This window comes from Nestor notabilis, unplaced genomic scaffold, assembly GCF_000696875.1.
Source record: "Nestor notabilis isolate BGI_N333 unplaced genomic scaffold, ASM69687v1 scaffold9977, whole genome shotgun sequence".
Lineage (NCBI taxonomy): Eukaryota > Metazoa > Chordata > Aves > Psittaciformes > Psittacidae > Nestor > Nestor notabilis.
In genome coordinates, this window is record NW_009935204.1 from 124,123 (window position 1) to 147,831 (window position 23,709).

General features: G+C 37.1%; 1 protein-coding gene across 1 annotated transcript in view; it reads right to left on the minus strand.

The window, feature by feature from the left end:
- The window catches only part of EPHA3 (EPH receptor A3), a gene marked incomplete at its 5' end in the record, with an annotated part of 144,088 nt that overhangs the window by 14,092 nt on the left and 106,287 nt on the right, over positions 1–23,709 (minus strand). The window contains 5 exons of the mRNA XM_010017729.1: positions 1,435–1,584; positions 9,435–9,644; positions 11,962–12,023; positions 17,150–17,335; positions 23,566–23,691. Of these exons, the coding sequence (XP_010016031.1) occupies positions 1,435–1,584; positions 9,435–9,644; positions 11,962–12,023; positions 17,150–17,335; positions 23,566–23,691 (734 nt within the window). The remainder of the gene's footprint in view (positions 1–1,434; positions 1,585–9,434; positions 9,645–11,961; positions 12,024–17,149; positions 17,336–23,565; positions 23,692–23,709) is intronic.

Here is a 23,709-nt window from a genome sequence, read left to right on the forward strand (position 1 = left end):
GTGTAGGCCCAATCCTTTTATCTTTTGTCTAGACTGACAAAAAAGGTAGCATAGAGTTTACACTGTTATGAAGCTTTGTAATACAATGATGCAATATTGCATCATTGTATACGTTCTTACAATATCTATTGCATCATTGTATACATTGGGGTTTTATTCATGGTGTAATAGATACTGCAAGACTGATCAAGAAGTGTTATACTCTAGTGAAAAGGTTATATTAAAAGGCTTCATAACAGTGATAAAGCCATATTCTGTAATTTTTTCCTTTTTATCTGGATTGGTTAATTCAAAATCAGGACAAACTATTCTAAACCAGAACAGGAAGAGGAAAACAGGCCATGGTTTAAGCAGCCACAAAGAAGAGGCATATAAATAGGTTAATCCTTCTGTTTCTGATTTTAATACAATATTATAAATGGCATTCTGCTTACATCAGCCTACATAACACATTTTCTTAATCTCCAAAAACAGTGGGAAAAAACATGTTATGGCTAATTAAAAGAAATACATGGTTTTATGCAGAGACTTGGGTTACAGAGGTACTCATTGGAAAGGAAGTTTTCTTCTCTTTTTCCTAATAAAGTTGCTTAGAAAATGTCTGACAACTATATTACTGACTTTTTTTAATGTAGTACTGTGACAATATATATAGTAACCCCTTGGAAAATCTATTTGTGTTAATGACTCTACTACAGATAATTCAGTTCATAAGTAACTTCTGTGGAATAAATCTAGGATTAATAATACAATGGAAAAAGATCCCAAAATAGATATAATAAAAATCTTATTTGGGGAAATGTTATGCTTCTTGCAAAAATACTGGGAGAGATCCATTAATCATTTTGATTGCAGGCTTGGACAGTTTACTAATGTTGCAAAGAAGCCTGTATTGGAAGTCTCCTAATCAGATCACTACTCCTCTATTTTATCCCTCGATCACTTCCAGAAGTATTTTGGTTTTATTAAACTCTTAGTAGAGATGCTTTGCTTCTCTTCTTCACGAGCACCAAGAACAATTTATTCTGTGTATTTGACATTTACAGAAAACATCTACAGAATATCACACAAGTGGAACCAAAGGGGATCAACAGAAATGTAGGAGGGTTTTCTAACAATAAGCTAAGGATGTAAAAAGTAATGACCTCATTGCAGTGGAATTGTTTGAATCATCCTACAGAAAACCACTAGCATGATGAAATTCTCTATTATGTTTCCTTCAGAGGTCCAAAATACCCTGCCACAAAGATGTTGGCTTTTTGTTAAATTCATGAGAACTGTTACTTGACTAGGGAGATTTGGAGATTTTTATTTCTACATCTTATTCAATGTCAACGTCAAAAACTCAGAGCCACCTGGTTTCATTATGCTTCGCTTCCTTTCACAGCTTGATCCTTTATTTGAAGAATATAACTGAGATAACAGTATACTCACATCCTGGTTGGACATCTCCCAATATGGTCTCTCTCCATAAGACATCACCTCCCAGAGAACAATTCCATAGCTCCACGCATCACTGGCTGATGTGAACTTCCGATATGCAATGGCTTCTGGTGATGTCCATCGGATAGGAATCTTGCCCCCCTAAGAGAAAACAAAATAAAAGTCCATTTCACTGCAATACAGTGAATATAATTTTGCATGATTGATCATTTAATCTCTGAGATTCCTAATTATCATTATATTGGTGTAAGACACAGCATAAACTGGAAAATGTTATTGCCAAGAAAGCATCTTGTACACTATAAAATACATTACAGTGCAAAATATGCTGAAGCTACAGATGTATGTATAAATACCTAGTATACATACTGTATGCATGTACATATATGCATATACGTACACATATATATTTATGAATAGCATAATTTGCACAAATAATAAATGGTGAGTTAAATACGGTTGATTTTCAGGTATAAAATGGTTGGAAACTAGTAAAACAGTCATACAGCATTAAGGATCAAAAAGCTAGTACAAGATCCTTGCTTAGAGGTAGATCCTTTCATGCAGCACAAGAGGGTTGGGTTTGGCTATTTGTAAGGCATGTCAAGTGAATTCCCTGTTGGTGTGGACTCTGCATGGTTTCACCATGCTTTTCTGGGACTTCAAGGAACATAAGGGGCCACAGTGTTGCTCTGTTTCACTAACACTAAGCCTCCAAATGCACAAAAAAAGGTAATGGCTGCTGTGACCATATGCACAAATTTCCAATTCCAAAGCTGTCAGAGACAGTCACAGAAAGAGAGATTCAGGTGGGGTTGTCTGTGCAGAGAGGAGAGTCCAAAATGTCATCTGAGGAAGTGGTCTTGAATACTTTTTAGTCACAAGAAATACAAGCCATCATTAAATGATGTAAACTTGAAAATAATTAAAGCTACCATTATAATTAATATTTGCAGTTAGGAGAACATCTCTGATTATGGCCACCACTTGGTACCACAGGTAGAATTAGTAAAATGCACACAAGCAGCCTGAGGCTGGGTTTCTGCAAGATGAGAATTAGAGGAAATTTCCAACGGTGCCTGCTTTGACAGAGGTTTTTGAGACTCTAATTTGAGAGTCACACATTAGAAAAAGTTCAAAAAGACAGTGATGCGCACTTTGTTACTTAAGGTAACTCTAGAGTGAATATATTTGAATACAGAATCCTCACAATAACCTGTGTAGGAAGGGAGTGCTCTTATTTCCACTGAAGAACCAGCAGGAAATAAAATGTACAGCTATTAATGCTTTTCCTATGGTTCCATAAAGTGTACCTGCACTGAAGGTAGCCATACACTCACTAGCTTTAGATTAACTAGCTTGGGTTAACAATAGAAATGCAGTCATTAGTGTTAATTAGAAACCTAAATACAGCCGAGCCTAAGCATATAAACTTCATGGCTAATATTGCACAAATTAGATTAAATATAAGCAACAGAGGCAGGCCTGACTCAGACCATGTAAGAAAGCCCTCAAGGCCGGCAGTAGTTATGTTGTTTTTCTTGCATCAGCATAATGGCTGGTTCTGTGAAACGCAGAAATCTCATTTTGGAGTTTTCAGAATATTACTCCCTAAAAACCCCTGAATTTCCGTGGGTGGCTTCAGGCTCACTTTCTTAGTTACATGTTAAGATATAAAAATTGAGCCCTTTTTGCTGAACCCTAGAGAAATATTTGCCAGATATCGCACAGAAAAGATTTGATCGTGGCTAGAACATGAGCGCTTTAGGCAAGAGCAGGAAATATCACATCTGATTGAAGGTCTTTACCTTTATAGCCTTATGGAAAAAGTTATTTACACAATTGGAGAAACACATTTACACAAAATGACATTAATTAGTCTCCTAACACTTTGGGACTGCTTTAATGCAGGGCAGGGAAGATTACAAACACAATGAAGCAGAGTTCTTCTGGCTTTGTTCATTTTAGTGAAAAATGAAGTTACATCAACCCTAGATTCCATCACAAGAAAATACATTTTCTTTGCTAAGTCTCAGTTGTAACTCTACACAAGCCTAGAGATACATCTAGCATTACCATAAATAAGAATAAAATGAGAGTATCAAAATGTAGCGAAAAAGGAAATCAACTGCCACTGAATAGAGTATAAAACTATAATTTTGTTATTCTGTTCCCCAATTTGTCATTAAAATGTCAATCTTGTCTTTGTATTTAAAAGGGGACTCTGTTGACTCTTTTTTTTAATAATTTAAGGGCAAGACAGAAAAAAAAAGTTCTGGTAAATATTTTTTAGACAAACAAGCATTTTAACACAAAACCAATTCCCCCAAAGGACTATGCAACATTCACATTTTAGCAGATGTCCAAATATCAATATATGCAGGAAACCTGAAGTGCTCTATCAAACTAAATGCATGGTTTTCTATTTCTATTACCTTTGAAAATTATCGTGCTTGCTAATACAAATAGTTTATTTTGAAATTAAAAAAACCCATACTCGTTCAGCATTAGAAAATCTCTTTTCACTATGCTCCACTATTTCTGAGAAATACACTTCTCATTTGAACACATATCATGTCTTCAATTTTCTGCTTTGCCTGAAATCAGTATATTTGCAATATTTTTTGCCAGGATCAAAGATATCTTACATAATTTACATAAATTAAACCAAAGATTTTCTCCTAAACCATAGAGTTGGAAAATCTAAGTTCCCATACTTGTTTCTTTACTCATCTCTTGGATTTTTACCTCCTTTCCCCAGTCTCCCAATATTTAAAATGTGTATAACAATACCTACTCGGTAAACTGCTATGATGACAGTGCTAACAAAGCCTGCCTGTTTGTTTTAAATTGCCTATTGTATGTCCATTAAGCTTTCATACAACTTAACCTTCTTTATGTCCTATCTTTGTTGCTTATCCTCCACTGGAAAACCTGAAACTATAATATTATTGGCTGATATTACTGGGGTTCTACCCTTCAAAACTAATGCTGTCAGGACTGAACATGTAAGACAAACTTACTAAATGAAAAATCATTATATATACATGCAGGAAAAAGGTTTGCCCCAATCTATTTGATACAGGCTTATAAAGAGAAATCTACATGATCTATTTGCAATATATTTGCTAACTATTTAAATACAGGTTTTATACATTTTTGTCATGGTGTCCCTTTAAGAGCATGCTCATCATGAAGCCAAATAAGCTGCCTGAATTTGAGCAGAAAGCATTAGTAGTAGAAATTCTAGGCGTTTGTTATTGCAGCTCAAAATCCCAGGCAGTCTAGGTCAGAGAACTACTCCTGGGGTTTGAAATTAGTAAGCCAGCAGTAACCAAAAGTTATGTCTGATCTAGATGGAGCTATGACTCCTACAGTATCTGGCCATTCAGCATAATTCACCTAATATCAATGAAGTCCTCAATTTATTTCTAGCACGTCTGGTACTCCAGCACAAGGCAGCTGTTTCCAAGTCTTCATAATCTATTCCAATATTCTGATTTATAATCTGTTACAGGGTGCCTGCCAGAGGCACCTAAGCCACAGACCCAGGGAGTGGAGACTCAAGAAAAATGGATTCTAACAGAACTATCAGAAGAACTTTGCAGGAAAACTTGAAGGTAAACGCCTGACAATAGTTCATTACAAAAGGAGTTAGGCTAGTTCAGGAGATATCTTGCTGATACAGAACAAGATAGTTACATGTCATTGAGATGAGCCTTATTTACCCTCTTAAGCACCTGAAAATTACCTGATGCTACTTGCTCATCCCTTATTTTACCTTTAAGTTGTCTCTTTGAGTGGTAAATGATAACAGGATATAGTTTCTCTCCCTCTGTCAGGCAAGAGAATTTGTGGGGTTTGTTTCCTTTTTTTGACACACTCTTCAATACACTGAGACTGTATTATCATGTTTTTGCATATATAGGGAATGAAAAAACCACAACAGATTTCTGTCAAACACCAATTGCAGTAACATGGGTCTAACAGAGAATATTCTTGTGCCCTTCCCTATGGACACAATGGAGCAGCACCTTGCCATGCCCTCTCTCCTTGGGCACTATTACCTGGGGGCACAGGCTACTGGAATACTTGCTATCAAAGCATGATATTTTCTTTTGGAAGTAGTATAGATTTAATGAGAAGTTATCCATGCAAATATAATAGCTGGACAGTGTTTTACATTGAAATGCCATGAACACCACTGATGTATCTGACTATGTGCTTAAATAGTCAAAGTTCGTCTACTGATTACCCAAATATTATGTCTTTGAGAGACATAATTACAACCCCTCTACACGTGTGATGGCTTAAATTTACTTCCACTTAATACTGTGCCATTAGTCCACCCACTTGTCATACAGACATCTGAAAATAATAAGAATAAAACAGATCAATTTGACAATGACAATTTTAATACAATCTTGGCCTTTCAATTAAAAGTGAATAGGTACAGAGAACATGGATAATTACAGCACATTCCCTCCAGCACAAAGGCTCAGAAAAAAAAAAAATTCCAAACATGCAGTCAGCCTGATTCACATGCTGGCTTCTGCTTCTGTAAGCAGGCAGACCACAGGCTGCCAAAAGCCTTTTGTGGTATCGAGTCAGTGACAGTAATTCAGGAGGTAAAAAATGACCCTGTCAGGTAGCAAAGTTTTTCTTACAACTCCTGATTCCCTATATTTCACATATGCACCTGTGATCTTTGCATTGTCCTTCAGAGCTCTTGCACAATAGCATGGATAACACAGATTATGTATTGATATATAAAGGGATACATACATTATTGATATATGAAAGGGTACATGTTCATATCCTTTATGCAAGGCTTCAAGACACAGCTTTTGAGAACAGCACAACACAAAACTTCACCCAGTCAGTGGTGTGTACTGAAAGCTCGAAGGACTGACTGGGCTTCTTGGGGCTAGAACAATCCTGAATTGAAATTATGAATTAAAGGAATTGAATTGTTCTCAGTCTTTGACATTTACAGGTGAAAAATAAGGGTAGAAGAGGAAGCTAAATGGACAAATCATTCATCTTTGCAGCTAACTACAAATTTCACTAGTACCACTGACACTAAATGAATAACTAGGAGTGGGAAGAGGTGGAGGGTTGGCAAAAGTCTCTACCCATTAATAAAATATGCACTCTACTGTTTGAATGTCTGGAATTGCAGTTACAATTTGGATTTTTTTTTTTTTGGTCTTATCAAAGATCTTACTGAGCAGTTGACATCCTTTAGTTGTACAGATGTGACATTTTCTTGGATGATGACATTATTTTTAAAAAGTGGCACTATTTTTGTCTTGCTTTTGTCATATAATTAATACTTGTAAAACGCACTAGGAGCAGCCTAGGAAACGGTCCAGTTATATGTGGTTTTGTGATACAACTAAGCAGGAGGAGCATTAACTGCGCAGCTTTCTGCCAATGGAGTGGAGCTCTCTTTAACACTCCTGGTCCCAGTTTTTTAAGCTGGGTATCAAACATACACCAGGGACACACTATCTATGTATACATGTATACAAGATTCACTTCAAGGGAAACTTGAGCAAAACGATGAGTAGCAAATAGCCTTGTCCTTCTCTAAGAGTCCAGATGTGGCAGAGGTTTTTGCAGAATCTACTTCCGAAGAAAATTAGATTTGTCTTAGGTTGTATTTGGAGGTTTTAATTATTTGAGCATCTTCTTGAAGCAGTTTGCATATACACCATAAACGCCATATGGAGGTTACTGAACACAGATGATTTCACTTTACAAAACAGTTTATTTCCATCTGATTTCACTCTAAATGTAAATAGGCAGGTAGGCTTAGAAAATAGGTAACAGAAGGAGAGGAAGAAAGAAGAATTTCAAAACTGCACTTGGCCATAGGAAATTCACATGTAATGCTGGCTGCAAACACTGACACCCTGCTCACCCTGGCTTGTCCTAGCCACCCCGCGGGTGTATGCCACTGATGTATGCTTCATTTTCAGGGAAGCGTGCTTCCCTTATAAAACTGTGTGCTATGTAGTTTGATAGGGAGCTATGGCTAACAGTGCTGGTAGGACACAAGAGTAATTGTTTTAGCTTGCAAGTGTACATCCTGGAGGAGAAGAGTAGGTAAGCGCTGTACTAAACCTGTTTACCTTGGGGACAGTACACCCATTACTTTCACAGGAGCTCTTAAAAACAGGGCAGGCAAGTATATCTGACAAGGAAATACACTTCTGGCTGAACTACAGGCAATTTTCTCTTGAGGATCTCTAGCACTGTATTATTTAGTTGTTAATGCTACACCTATACGGACAATGAAAACTGTTTTCTCCTACTAATGTCCCTTTATATTAACCATGAGAGATCTCTGCAGACAATTTTCTAAAGTGGTATATATTGCATATTTTTAACAACATGACAAAGCTTATCAGAGGTCAAAGAAAGCACTGAAAGGTCAAGTAAAGAATAGTCTTTATGCCTGGTAAATTATGAAGGTATGATTGATAAATATGTACTTATAAATATCCGTGTATATATAATGTATAAGGAAACAGCTAAGATTTCTTTACTCATTTGTCACATGTTATATTATTTCAGTCATGAGCAAGACAACATGCAAACTACCATAATAATTGATTGCTCCTGTCAGTGATCAGGAATGAAGGAAGCCCTAGAAAACCCACATTAAGATTTTGCCAGTGCATTCTACTCCAGTCAGGTTTGTACAGTGGAGACAATTAATAGCATCAATGCAAATTACACTTCACTAAGAAACTGGATATTAATGCCGCTTTTTCTAAAGTTAATAAAATCCACATGTAATAGGATTATAGTGAACAACCAGACATCCCTGTGTAAATCTATGCATACAAAGCTGAATGTATGCCTTCAAGGTTTCTACAATAAAAAAGAAGTGTTATTCAAGTGACAAGAGGTGCAGCAAAGCTGTAATTAGAAGACACTGTGGCGTTCCTAAGGCTTTAAGCCAACACCATAGCTCCCAAGTAGTTTTCAGGCAGGATGAAACTCAGAAAAGAAACAAGCAGCAGCCTACACTATGGGTAGTTGCCTATCTGATAAGAGCTTCTCTATCCAGGACAAAATAGAGTCTCATAACCTTTTCAAAAGCTGGGTATCACTTTGTGTATATGATATAAGAAGGAGAAAGTACAGGAGGTTTATGACATTGGCTTTAAACTTAAACAGGGGAACTTTAGGTCAGATATAAGGAAGAAGTTCTTCACAGTGAGGGTGGTGAGGCACTGGAATAGGTTGCCCAAGGAAGTTGTGAATGCTCCAACCCTGGCAGTGTTCAAGGCCAGGCTGGACAGAGTCTTGGGCGACATAGTTTAGTGTGTGGTGTCCCTGCTCATGGCAGGGGGGTTGGAACTAGATGATCTTAAGGTCCTTTCCAACCCTAACTGTTCTATGATTCTATGATTCTTTTTCTGGCTTACTTAAGTTTTCACAAAGTTAGGGGTACAACAGCAGGTATAACTGAAACACCCTTGCAGAACAGTGGTATCAGTATGTGCCAATCAGACATATGTCTCATCATAACAGAAAACACAACAGGGTAATAAAAAAAAAAATCAAAAAATATTGCTGAGTAGGATTTGTCTTTTACTGGTTGGGAGCTAAATCAGCAGTGCAACAAAACTTGCTTAAAGCACACATGAAGTCCTACATTACTGTGTGCTAAACCAACTCAGACCTTCACCGTGGTATTCACTCCTTTACATAGCCAGCAGAAAGAAACAGCCAAGAATTCTGCATTCTTTAAGAAAAATAACCTACCAAAATAAACCTTATTTTTTGCCTTCTATCTTCTCTGAGAAATGAATTATAAAATAGCTGTGATGATTACGGCTTACTGAACATCTCTGGGCATGCAAAACTGGATGGCCCCTGCAACACAGAGTATAAACTTCAGGGACTCCCTCAGACTTCTAACTTAGTCACAACCAACAAGAATTTTAAAAGGATAAACAAACACAGAAACTTACCCTTGTGGTGTAAGCAGCTTCTGGGTCATCTTCCAGTACACGAGAGAGACCAAAATCTGAGACTTTGCATACCAAGTTACTATTGATGAGGATGTTACGAGCAGCTAAATCTCGATGGACATAACCCATATCTGACAAATATTTCATGCCGGATGCGATCCCTCGAAGCATGCCCACTAGCTGGATGACCGTGAACTGGGCATCATGTTTCTGGAAAACATTTGAAATGTCATTTCAGACACTGTTCATGTTCCTCCTCCTTGTACAGAATTTTTGATAAAGACCTTGGAAGCTTCTCAAGGGAAAAGCTTGTGAGTCAGGGGTTGTGATTTAAATGCCACACGTGGAAATACTTTGATCTGCAGAGGATAATCTCCCAGTCGGCTGAGGGAAGGGGACAGATTTTCAATTCAGATTAAAATTCATTTTTCCAGTTCTTGCTGTCATTAGAATTTTAATTTCCTAGATGGGACCTGTGTGAAAGCAGCACATAAATCTAAGTTGTGTGTGCTCCTGAGACTGGAGCATCAGGACATTAGAGAAACAGATGTTCAACTTCCCTGAAAGGCCATAGGATTTGTTAGTGAAAATCCCAGCATTACCCAATGGACTAATGAAAGTTTTCTATTACATAAGCTTTATTTTTAACAAAACAAAGGCTGATCTGATTCAGTGGCTTTCAAATTCCATTAAATTTAAACTAATTCCTCAAAATTTTCCTCAACTTCAGGAACAGAAAAGTCACTTAAACACACTGTGACTTAGCCTAGAAACCAACTGCTGCATATATTTCTGTTTGTCTACTAGACACATGTTTTAGATCTCCCAGCTATTACTAATGCTGTTTGTTACATCTAGCTTTGATACTGATATATAGATACACAGATGACAGGACAACAGTATGTCCTAGTGCAGCTCTCAAATGAATTTCCCAGTGCTGTAAATGTATCATCATGGGCAGCTCTCCAGCTTTTCATGCTGCTTCTTCCAGAATTTTATTAAATACATGGGAGCTGGCTCTGCCATGTGGGGTGAGCTCACACAAGTCAGCCTGCAAGACAGATTGAACTAATTTAATTTTTGATTAATATACTTCAGGGCAATATTAGCACTATAAACATTAGACAAATATATGGCACAGTGGGTGCTTAAAGAACCTCTCAGAATTCCCTTTCATGAAGAAATTAATTATTATAAAAGACACTTAGCAGTTCCCTGTTATGAAACCTTCTTTAACTAGAGCCAACAAGAGAATTTATATAGACCCTGGAGAAGACTTAGCTAGAAATCAGCGGGTTTCTAACCATGAAAGGAATTAGATATTCAGATAGCCTTTCATTGACAACGGGGAAAGCAAACTAATCTGTTTCAAAAGGCATTTATAAGAAAGGTTATATGGCTTGAGTTGCCTGTGATATGAGTCACAAGGCTTTTTATCTATGTTTCCACACCGTAAAATAAGAAACAACAAACAAAACAACCAACACAAACAACCACACTCAAATGAATGAACAAACTGAACAACTGTTTTGTACAGTCAGAAATTATTCTCCTTTCTTCAGAGCTTTCTTCAAGGATTTTAAGCCTAAACAAAATATATATATCTCAGTACAGATATATTTCATTCAGATATACTGACACATTATTTATATGTATTTTACATGCTTCAGTGGACATCATAACATATATAGTACATACTGAAAGTAAGGTTGACAATATATCCCCTTTTGGGGTTAAATGTCTAGTTCAATGTTATGAATTTGGGGGATAATGTCATTCAACCATGGCAGAACCAAAGCAGTCTCCCAGCCACAGCTGAGTTTGCCCTAACAAATTAAAATTAAACTAGTGTTTCCCCTCAGATGGGATTTCATTTCTGTTACACTTCTTGTTTTGCAATAAGTAAATCTTGGTGACACAGGGAGCGTTCAAATTTTTTTAGGCTTGCTACCAACTTTGACAGAAAACAAAGATAAATCAACAACAGTATTAGTATGTCTAAGGTCAGGGAAAGAAAACAGGCCAATAAAGTTTTCTAGCAAAACATCTGTAACACCCTCAAGTATGGGGTTATTCCCTAAAGTTTTCATATTTAGGGAAACAGCTCTTTGCTCAGTACTGTTGGTTTACTGATAAAATTTCCACAAATCTGTTAATATTTGAAATCACTTGGTAAGGCATACAGGCTACCAACCAATAAGCATAACTGCTTTTCAGCCCTAGGAAAAACAATTATCATTTTTATGTGCCAGAATAATGGTTTGGTTTGGCTTTTCACAGATGTGACATACTAATAAAACCAAAATTGTCTTCATTTTGGTCTAATGCTTACTGCAAGCAGTCAAAATAGACTAGCAGATCCCTACCTGGCTTTCTGAGCACATCACAACGCACACAAAACCAAATGGAAATAATGAAACATCAAGCAACAAGAGCTAATGATGAATCAGAGCAGAGTGGCAACAAATTCATAACAAATCCAGAACAAGGACCAGTTCTGCACTACCTAGTTTTCTACTGCACTTACCCGTAGGAAGCTGTCCAAGGAACCATTTTCCATATATTCAGTAACAATCATAACTGGTTTACCTACAAACAGATTACAGTGGTCACATATTCAGAATGAATACATAATGATCTGTAAAACCAAGCATTTCAGAAATGTGCCCAAATCTTCCAAATCCCAAGGATAATCTTACAGTTAGGAAGAAAGCAAAAGATGCATAAGCAAACCCAGCTCTGTCCACAACATAACTGCGATTCCACTGACATCAACATTAATACAATTATTTCAGTGTAAACTGATTGGATTTTTAGCAGCTCAAGTCCCAAGAAACAAAGTGAAGCATCCTGCATTTTCAGTATACAGTGTCTTATCCACCACTGTTGAATATAATCCTTCATAGAAATGTTGAATGTGTGCAATTAAGTTGTATTCTGCCACGCATTTTCCCCCAGGTTCCCTCTGGAAGGCAACTGGGTATTTGCTATGGCAGGAATCGCAGTTTCTCTTGAAGTGCCCTCCGCATCACAACAGAGGTGGAAGAATTGTGCAGCAGTGCTCAGCTGTGTGGGTACAGTCAATACGTTCCTTAGGTACTACTGTAAGGGAGAGATTAAATAGTGTGTACGGAGGCAATAGCAAAAATGTTCTCCCTCAGGAGGGTATTTACAACGCATATAAACTATTGAGCTTCAGTATGTTCCTAGCATAAGCCATGGAAAATGTTGGGGTGGGGAAAGAGATGGAAAAAGTGCAGAATCAGAGGAACGCAAGGCACTGGAAAGAAAAGCAGAGCTGTAACATGACCACCTTCCAGAGCTGGGGGTGAGCCCTCTTTGCAGGCAGTCCTGCCTCCCTCCGTGGGGATCACAAACAACATGAACCTGCCCCCCTCCTGCTAAGCACAACGTAGCTGGGGGCCAAACATGCTTCATCCATGGGGCAGTGGCCAGCTCTAAACAAACAGCCCTGCATCCTTGAAAAGCCTCTAGTATCTTTCAAAACTTGTCCATGCAGATTCAGATCAGGTTTTGGAACCGCTTTGTGGACCCGCTCTTTCTACCCTAAGGTATTCTGTAATATAACCAAGATTTTATATGCAACTCTGACATGTTGGAGAGAAATGAATGCAAAAATTAATGTGATTATGGTAAAGTTTCCAGACAAAGGTCATTGCCCTGCTAATATTTTACCATCACATGGACTTTATTATTTCATAATATGTTCTAAAGCTTTGTTTATTTTCTCTTTGTGGTAGAGAGAAAGGTGGGTAAAAGCATGAAGTTATTTAAGGAGATGAATTATTATTTCACATACAGTACAGGAAGGCATCTGACCATAAAAGCATGACAAAGGCCTGCATATTGTATAGCAGGCATGGTGACATTTTAGCTTTTAAAATTGAACAGCATGATGCTTGAAAGAGGTACTCAATATAATTAAAAGCAAGAAAGCCATTAAAAACTCAAAGTAAATGGTAACAACTCCTTTTCTGTTTGTTTTTCAGAAAACACAACTTCTACCAAATAGAAATTCTTAGAAGAGAAATATTAATACAACAAGAAGAAAATCCTTTGTGTGGATTAACGGGTTAAAATATCTTCTTTCTGCTGTGTAAATGATGTGCTATGCTGTGAGAGTCACACTAATGGGTAATTGACACTGTGATTGATCCATTAACTAGTAGGAGCAAACTACTGAAAACATTAAACTTGAATGATTAGAATATGATACAGGTAAAAGGAAAAAAAATAAAAATCTGTTGCTTGCTTACTCTTGTTAGCAAGAAATATGCAGTGCAAGGAAAAATACCTAACTTACACTGTGTGTCTAACATTAACCAGAAGGCAGTCCTGGTAATGCACAGAAAATGATGGTGGATCTTTCAATCAAAGGACAATGCACTGATGGAGCTATCCATAATGTTCTATGATAAACCCACATACTTTGAAACCTGGAGATGGTTGTCTGATTTCTGTATAAACTCAGAATTTTATGACACATCAGATGACTGAAATTAGAGTAAGAAGATATGTCTTTCAAATTATTAAGAGAGCATCTTCCTGCCTTGCTCATCCATACTTGGAAAACCCCAAGTGCAGCATTTCACTCTTATTCAGTTGGAAATGTGTCTGTAATGAGAAGCACATGCTTAGAAGCAACACCGTGCACGTTTAAAAGAACATTCTGCTTTCATTTATCAAAGCACAGCCATTTATACATGATAACAACTTGTGTCAACAGTGTTGCTGAAATTTATTATACTAACAGACTACAAATAGCTGTAAATTATTAGTAAACTAAGCAGAACATGCACGCTGGTTATTAAGACTACTGCCTACAGTGTGCTGAGGAGACCAGTGTAGTGACAGGAAAACACAGAACAGAAAGCACGAAGCAAGGGAACAACCCTGCATTGGAGCAAAAGACTGAAGTCTTTTCTGGTGCACCTTCTTCATACTATCAGCGGCTTGTCTCCTGGCAAACCAGAGCCAGCCCAGCTTGAGAACTTCTCATACCAAATGGTCCTGTTACAGGGATTGTGCCAATTGCAGTTATGAGGAGTTGCTTCAGAAGATCTGCTTTGTATGAAAAGCTAGATCATTGCTAAGGGCCACCTGTCAAATGGAATTTGGTTAATGAAGAAAAGGTCATATTGCCTGTTTATCATGCATTACCTGTACTGAGAGTGATCCAGCAAATACTCCACAGGCTCTCTACTTACCGTACATAAACTTAACGCTTTTTGGTGTGGTTTAATGACCATCATCAAAAAATACGAACACTTCTTAATTTATTATTACAGTATATTGGTTTGGTTTAGAAAAACAAAACCCCACAACCTTCTTCTTCTATTACCCTTCAGAATGTTAAAGAAAATAAATTATTATCTTCACGTACATCTCTGCCATATAATTTTACCCAGAGAAACAGAAATAAATAGTTTCAGAGCAGTTTTCTCAACTCCTATATTCAAGCTATCTGGAGAGGGTGCTGTATCCCCGAGGCTTTTATTGACTTTAGCTGGGAATATTCAGAGCTCACTCTCTCATAGTTAAATGCTACTGGCAGCTGGCACTCCCAACCCCCTGAAACACAGCAGTCTGCTGTGAATACAGCTGAGTAGCAAATTTACTAATAGTCAGTTATACAGAATATAGACAGAATTAGTAATGCACATTTGAAAGCAATGCACAAATTCCTGCATGCACAGCAATTAAATTATTTTCTCAAGTGCCACAGGAATACAAAAATGTAACAAAATAGATTTTAGCTCAGCTGTGTACAGACCGATGCTTCAGTTTCAAGTGATTTTGGGACTGCAAATCTTATTCTGACTGTACAAAGCATGTGTCATTAAAAAGGAGGAGATAACTTGGATTCATACAGGCAGACCTGGAAGCGCTTTCCTAATGGGACTCTGAGACCTGAGATGAAGAGTAATTTCTTTGTTATTTAAATCAGCAAAATAGACTTCTGTGAATCACACTTAGAGCATTATTATTGTAATTATGTCTCTTCATAACACATAGGGTTTTACATACCTTTCACTAGTAATTTTAAACACATTCTTGTGAATTTTTTTTAAATTTCATATTATTTGTTGTAGTAAGCTAACAAATACTTTCATACCTGTCTATTCTTCTGAAACCTTGAATCATGCAATTTAATATAAAGATCCCTTAAACCCAATAAAACCATCTACTTAACAACAAGGTATTTGGTATGCTTCTAACCAGTTAAACTGTAAATGTCCTCATCACATTCATTGAAATGGCAAGGAGCTGCTTTGGCAGCAGAGTCCTCTGGAATGAACTAGGAAACACCCTGCCTCGATGAGAGCACGAGAGCCAGAATTTGCCTCAACAAGGCAGTATCACCATCACTGAATCCCACCACCTGCTCACGAGGAAAAGAGCATGGGGATCTGGACAGCTTTGAGGAGGCTACTCTGGGAAAGCTGAGTAGGAGTTCTAAGACTGACACCACTGTTCAGAAATGCCTGTTATAACCTGATGTTACCTAAATGACAGTAGAATTGGAGAGAGTTCTTCAAGTATGTTACTTTTCAGGAAGGTGCCACATGTGAATGGATGTTTCAATTACCTTTTAGTCTCAAAACGAGAACGTGATTTGTTATCATTAAAATAGTCAAAAATAAGCTTTAACAAAAAATCTCTACACTCATAACAACCAAACAAAGGCATATTTAGAAAACGTGTCAGTAAAAAAAAAATAAAAATATATACATAATCAAAGAAATAAAATCAATTTTACTACTGGCATCTGAAAGTCCCAAGATGTTTTATTCCCCACCCCCCCCACCCCCCCTTTAGATTTTTACTAAGAGGTATTCTGGAGATTCAGGATCTTTAAAATGTCTCATGCTGGTACATATTGAATAACACATGGAGTAACATGGAGTATTTTTTCCCTTCATGGAAACCATGTAGGAAGAAGTTTGGATGTATGCATTAATTTACTAGTACGAGTTGCTGTAGCCAGGTAGGCTGTTCATTAATTTGTGCTAATGATAAAGTCTAATGACTGGGTTGAAAGCAGAACATATTGCTTTAGTGCAATTAGGAAACCTTAGGACATCAGACTCTGTGACTCATAACAGATGATCAGCAAGTGCCTCTTGGCCACTTTGTAGCAATTTGTAGTTCTGGAGTTTATTAAACCTGCCAGTTCATCACTGAGCGGCAGTGTTGTTCAGAAAAACTTATTATTCTACATGTTCTCTGTATTTTTTCAAAGCAGACTATTTTTATTTTATTTTTCCCAGCTCATCAACCCAGGGTATGGTTTCTACGTTCTCAGCAGCCTGAGAGCAGCAAGCCAGTGAAGATCCTGCAGCTGCACTGCAGGCAATTGCCTGCAATACCATTCTTCATTGGATCCATCAGTGTGGGGTTAGCTGGTTCTTTCACACGGGTAATGTTCTTCCTGCTTTGGAGGAAATAAAATATACATTGCAAAAGCCAAACTATGTGTTTCTGTTGTTATCTCTTTTGAAGGATATCTGGTACATATTGACAGCATTAGAGCATAAACATTTCTGGAAGGGTTTGCAGAGAATGAACATGGACGAGTCGGCTTTCTATTTGCTTTTGTTCTTGAAAGACCAGCAAATCCCAGAACAATTTAGGTTGGAAGGGTCCTCCAGTGACACTTCCTGTGCAAAACAGATGCCCCTGTGATAGCTTACTTTTAGTGACGACTCCCTCTAATCGAATGATATTAGGGTGGTCAAACTGTCCCATGATGCTTGCTTCTCCGAGGAAGTCCCTCCTCTGTTTTTCTGTGTAACCAACTTTCAGGGTTTTGATAGCCACTGAAATTTCCTTTTTAGAAGGCAGCTTTAGGCGCCCACTGCACACTTCTCCAAATTCCCCTAAAAAGTGGGAAAAATTACAAATGATTAATTATCATTATTTCATGGGGATTTAAGAAAGAAGACAGCATTCAGCAAGAGTCCCTGAAGTGTGATGTTTACTGGTGGGTCACAGACCAGATGTCCAAAAAAGGCCTTTGGACAACTACTTAACATTTCTATGCTTGGGTTCTCCAGCTGTCAAACTGGACAATTTCACTTTTTACACTGCATATCCAGATGACTGTAGAGCAGAGGAATGCATAAATGTGACCAGAAAATTCCATTTTTGTTTCAGTTGATGGACTTTGAGACAAGGGTAGGAGGGCTGATTAACACAGAAGTATCAGAATAATCATGCATCCTTACTCTTCATTTCTACCAAACATATTTTATTTACTTAAAGTCGCAAGGTAAATCATAGCAAAATAATTTATCTACACAGCTGCAAAGAAAAAATAAATCCATACAGATTATCTTTGTTCTGTAAATATTCAGATGGATCTAGTAATGCAAATATATACTGTCACTATGAGACTACAGGACCTAATAGTCCACCATGAATATTGTGCCCACTGAATATTGTGAGAGATCATTAAATAGAAAATGGCAGATATCAGTTAAGGCTTACTTTTATAAATCACGGTTTATCCTTTGCTATGTATCATCCAAGAAGTGTATACAGAGAAAACTACCTTGGCATTCAAATAAGCACATATGTTGACAAATTGCTGGAAGAAAACACTTGAAAATTTCTGTATTTAACTAATGACTACATAAAGCATGTGAGGAAGTTTCAGTACCTTAATATTTTAGCAGCAACTGACTTTTGATTTCCAGTTATCCAACCCCCATCTTAGATTTCATGCAATATAATAAACTGCACCTACAACATCCCAGTTAAAATTACAGTAGCAACCTTTTTTCTCCTTGTTTTAATGACAAAATAATTGAAATGATGAAAACCACAATTAAAACAGAGAATGGCTAAGATACACAAGAAATATGATAGCAAGAATTGTCCCTACAAAATTATTTATATTTAAAGACAAGGAAAACACCACACTGATCAGGGAAGAAAGGTTGATTGTTTGCTGGTTTTTGTGTGTGTATGTGTTTTGTTTGTTTTCTTTCAAGAAACTAGAGGGTATTGTTGGAGGTCTTTAACACTCATTTTCTAACACATGCCTATTCAAGTTCTTTTGTCAGAATACATGAGATCTAAATATAAATAGTCCCACATATGTCATATTTTGTCAAGTGGCCTTGTGCAGAAAGTCTGACTTGGAAACAAACTAATCCTATAAATCTAAATCTAGCTGGCATAATTTTTATGCCAACTGGGAATTTTTATTTTATTTGTGAGTGAAGCATCATGGAAAAAGTGATTATACTGCTTACATATGAGCTTTTCCCCACTTAATGTGTAATAATCCTAAATGCAATAGCACAGTTATGCCTCTAAAGAGCAAAGGCTCTTGGAACTCATTTGCCCACAATGATTCTTTCTTTATCTCTGCAGCTGATTGTTTACAGTAAGCAACATCTGTGAAAACTAAAAATGACCAAAATCCATAGAAATAAAGTAATTTTAATAGGCAAATTTAAATAATTTTGCTCTTCATAAATTTGATGCTGGGAAACGCATGATGGATTGACAGCCTTTTACCATTGACTTCAGATGTGATACCACATGGGATACATTTGAGATGTTACATTCAGCCCATTCATTTGCAAAGTGAAATTATTCTTTCATAAACTTGCCACTAATATGGTTGGCATTAGAGTTCATGCTGCATTTGTAGCAATGCAATTCGGGCATGATAAAGGGGGAAAGAACACTGACCTGAGTCTTAAAAGTCAGGGCTGTGTGCCCACATTCAAAAGCTCAAGGAATTGGTGTCATTTATTCGCAACAAGGAATGAGAAGAGAGAGAGACATAACAATAGTTTTGGCTTATCAAAATTATGGTTATATGGATGTCAAGTCTTTTTTCTATACAGAAAAGGTAAACCAAAGAATAGTTTCAAATTACAATAAAGCTCAGCTAGATCAGGGAAAAAAATCTAACAGTAAGGACAGTTGGACAGTACAAAAGGTTTTTTTATGGAGCCTACAAACTCTTATCTTGTAGATTATAAAGAATAAGCATCTGTCAAGAATGATTCCTAAGAAGATGGGAAAGGGTGTGGACTTAATGACCTCCAGAGGTCACTTTTCAGCTTTGTTTTATAAGGTTTCTCTTTTAGACAGCCAATTTAAACAAAAGAAATGAACAAATGTGTCATAGGTCAATGAACTTTCCCTGTTGCTAACACAAGCTACATTTGAGTCAACATAGAAGTGAATGTCACCATATCACCAACTGCTGAGGTGCTTCATCCTCTGGGCATGGTACTCTGCTACTAATGTAATAACCAAAAAAAATTAAACTCAGAGTATATATCTTTATATACTTATATACTACTAAAATACATTACATCCATCATTTCTAACATTATTTGTATTTCAGGCGGCCAAGACAGGCAGCAGCTCAGAAAATGAATTGTAAAACCTATTACTAGTAACTAGTGGGTGTTGAATCCTGTTCAGACTTCTTAATTAAAAATATTCAATCTCTGCAAACCAAAATGACAAGTATACTTTACCAAGAGCAAACACTGCTACAGTTCAAATACTAACCCCTGCTCAATACTATCAGAGTACTACAAAGAAGACGACTGAAGCACATCTTGAAAACAGAAGGAAGGGGAAAAAGTGCTTGAAATAAATCTTGTAATGTCCAGCTTCATATTTCCTTTTCTCTATATTTCAACGGTCAAAAAAGCTATAAGAAGCTAACCTCTTAAAACTATTGTTCAGTTACTGTCAATGAAGACTATAGCTATGATTTCAGCAAACAGTCCAGGAATCAAGCCTTTATTTACAACTGAAATCATATATCTGATATTTGCTTGACTTTTGGGAAGGAAAAGATTACAGCTAATGTGAGCCATGGCTGCACAGTTTAGAAATGGGGTGATTAATAGGATTCTACAAATTCCTCAAGGCCAGTTGATGCTGCAAGAGACTAAAAGTTGGGCTGTTCATAGCAATGGAGCTTACTCTTGCCCATGAACATAAAATGGAAAGCAATTTCACTGGAAAAAGCTCACTGGGCACATTAACCCTTGTTTCTTTCATATATAGTGCAGCATAACTCTATCTAGTCAACACCCATAATGACATGCAGCTATACTACATCTTTTTTCCTGCAAATCATTATTACATGGTCCCAGTAAGAAATGGACTGGATCTCATCAGATATTGTTTAGGAGGAATAAGGACTTTTGTTCAAGTTGGAAGGTAGAAAATCAGAAAAAGATGAGTTTGGTGGTTTTTCATGAAGAGCCTTTCTAAAGTGTTTATTTTTAATTATGCTACACATATAAACACTGTATAACCTGTCCTGTAGACTGATATGTCTATTTATGTCTGGAAAGCAAATAGACATTATTAGGAGGGCTGTTCATGTGATAAAGATCGCTCTTCAGGAGATCTTAATTTCTTTTTAAATAGGCTACTTAGTGCATCAGTGAATGGCATTTGCCGTGCATTGAGACCCAGGGGACAAGTAACAGATGACTGTGAAATCAGCTACTCCCTTTACTTTGCTGTGTTTTAAATCATGATTGTACTGCTGTGCACAGAACTCCCTCGGAGATGGAGAGAAACCCAAACTTAATGTTTCATAAACCTCATGAACCTCAGCAATGTTCTACAAGCCTTCACTGAGACACTCCAAACCTTCACAGAAAGAAGTAGTAATGGACAGAGAGCCCCTAAATTCTAAAAGTACTTTGATTAAGATGTTATGCTGCAAGTATGTTTAAACTTCGAAAGAAAAGCAAAAGCTGCCTTTCATGTTCAGCAAAGCACATACGTAAATCTATCCCAAATCAAGAAAGTAGTATTTTCTTGCTATCCAAATGGATTTAAAGTTCTTAAGTGGTTTGCTGAACTGGATCCATAAAAACAAGCTGTTTTAAAAGAAAAAATTACCTTGAAGAAAAATCTGAAAAAGTGGCTCCTGACCTCAATTTTCTTATGCTTAGCCTCCCACTAAAATCCCTTGTGTTTTTCTCAAGGTTCTTTTGGACAAGAATATTTCCTTATTGCATCTGGGTTTGTTTTCAAAGCCATGTAAGCTGCCCTCTTTTCTCAGAGACTTCTGGCTAAAGCTGTGAAAAAGTGCTTGGAGAAGGACCTCAGAATATCAAGATTACTTGCCTGACTTGAAGGTCTCATTACTTACGTCACACTTCAACACAGTTAAATGAATCCCTTCTTCTCAAATCACTGTCTATTTGTAATTTAATTCACACTCGCATTTGTAAAGGAGAAGGGCAGGAAAAGACCAAGTCATTCACTCAAATAAGTCATTGACTCAAGTAAGAGACAGGAAATGCCTTTCTGCTTTTGCGAAGGAAAGAAGTGTTCCTGCAGAAGCAGCCTCAGAGGCATTCACTCCAAATGCAAGAACTACCACATGCTGAATGTGACAGCAGTGTAAAGTGATGCTACGAACACATTTTGGCTCCCAGCACTCTATATCATGATTTTTGTCTGTTCTTTCCTACATGGCTCTTCCTGCTGGCATCTCTGCCAACTGCTAATAGGAAGTGCTAACTGTAATGCCATATGTAGTTTAGACTACATGAATTTGACAAATGGTCTCCAGCAAATGGCTGTATTACATTTTGAGTTCAAGCTTCAATGTAGGGAACCTGCAGGAACCTACCATCACTTTTAGAAAGGAACAAGGGGACTTCTTTTCAAACCACCTGACTCTTTTAGAACATACCGCTTTTTTGAAGCTTCTCAGAAAACTCTTCCTCCATTTTCAGAGGTCATATCTGACAAATTTTGGTTTACCTCTCATTCTCATGTACTTCCTGATAGGTCAGAACAATGAGCTATAAAATATGAAACATCATTGATTCTTATGAATTTGTTTTCTAGATTCATGTACTGCATACAGCTCAAGTTTGGAAAGCTTATATTTGTGAATGAAGACTCCTGAATGTTTTATAAGGAGAAATGCAGCTTTTGGATTTTGCTTTTCAGTAACCCCCTTCTCTACCCCCATACTAACTCTATTATGTGCAGTAAGCAGAGATTTACTGCTTTCAATGAAGATGATGGAGAACAGTGCACTCTTGTGGGGCAAAATTAAAACCAGCAAGGAACAAAAAAATCTACTTTTGCAGAAGATAACCTAACTTCATACAAGCACTTGAGTAGCTGCAGTGAGAGAGGATGAATACTATTTCTTTTTACTGGGTGATTCAGGAGATGCACTGAGTTCAGTAGCTTGGTTCTCTATTTTTTTCCAACTGGAAATCTTTTGGTGTGCACTAGGAGTCCGCCTCTTTCGCATCTCAGGATTTTAATTCAAACAATAAGTTCAGAGAGAAGCAAAAAAAAAAATCAATAGTAAAAGAACTAGTAATTTTCAATGGATTAAAAAGCAATAGTACTACTCGCAAATGCTTTAATTTAGCAGGAACTGTCACTTCAAGACGCAAACACATCCTATCGGGAACCACATGCTGCATTGCAACATGGACAAATCAGTGTGATGGGACTTTCTGTAATCTGGCTCCTCTGCTGTAAAATTTGCTCATTTCAACAGTTTGTTTTCTGTAAACCAAACAATCTATGGCGTCTGTATGGCTCAGACAATCAGTTATCAGACAGACAACCCTTTCCTCCTAAATCGATAATTCAAATCCAAAGCAGTGACCAAAATCAATCCAATGACCAAAGGTCATTGCAGCCTGATGGATGAGTGGTGACTGGTATGAAATGAGTTTGTGGTTTCACTCAAGGCATAATAGTCACCAGTCCTTTTTTTTTTTTTTTAAAAAAAAAAAAGAAAACATCTTCACAGTTGATACCATTTTCTGTGATGACAGATTTTAAAGAGAACCATAAGAAGTAAGGCTGAACTCTTTTCACTCCCAACAGTGCTACATCCAAGTGTGGGCTAACGGGTGTCTTGGAAAAGCTGTCTCGCTATCTGCTTGCTTTGGGAAAAATGAAAAAGAAGCGTATGCCCCTAAGTTTTCATATACGCTGAGATCAGCTATAAATATGACCTACTAATTTGAAGACTTTAGATTTCTTTTCAGTCACAAGTATAAACCCCAAAATGTAAAACAGTATATACAACAAAAAGCTTTAGTTCGTTATATCTGGTGATCATTACCTGCTCCAACTACTTTATCAATGGATATATTAGAAGCATCTAGTTCCTTGGCAAATTCATGCACAGCTTGATTGGGATCTTCATATGTATGCGGATCTACGTAAGTTCTCAGGCCTGGGAGTTTTACTGTGTAAAAACAAATTC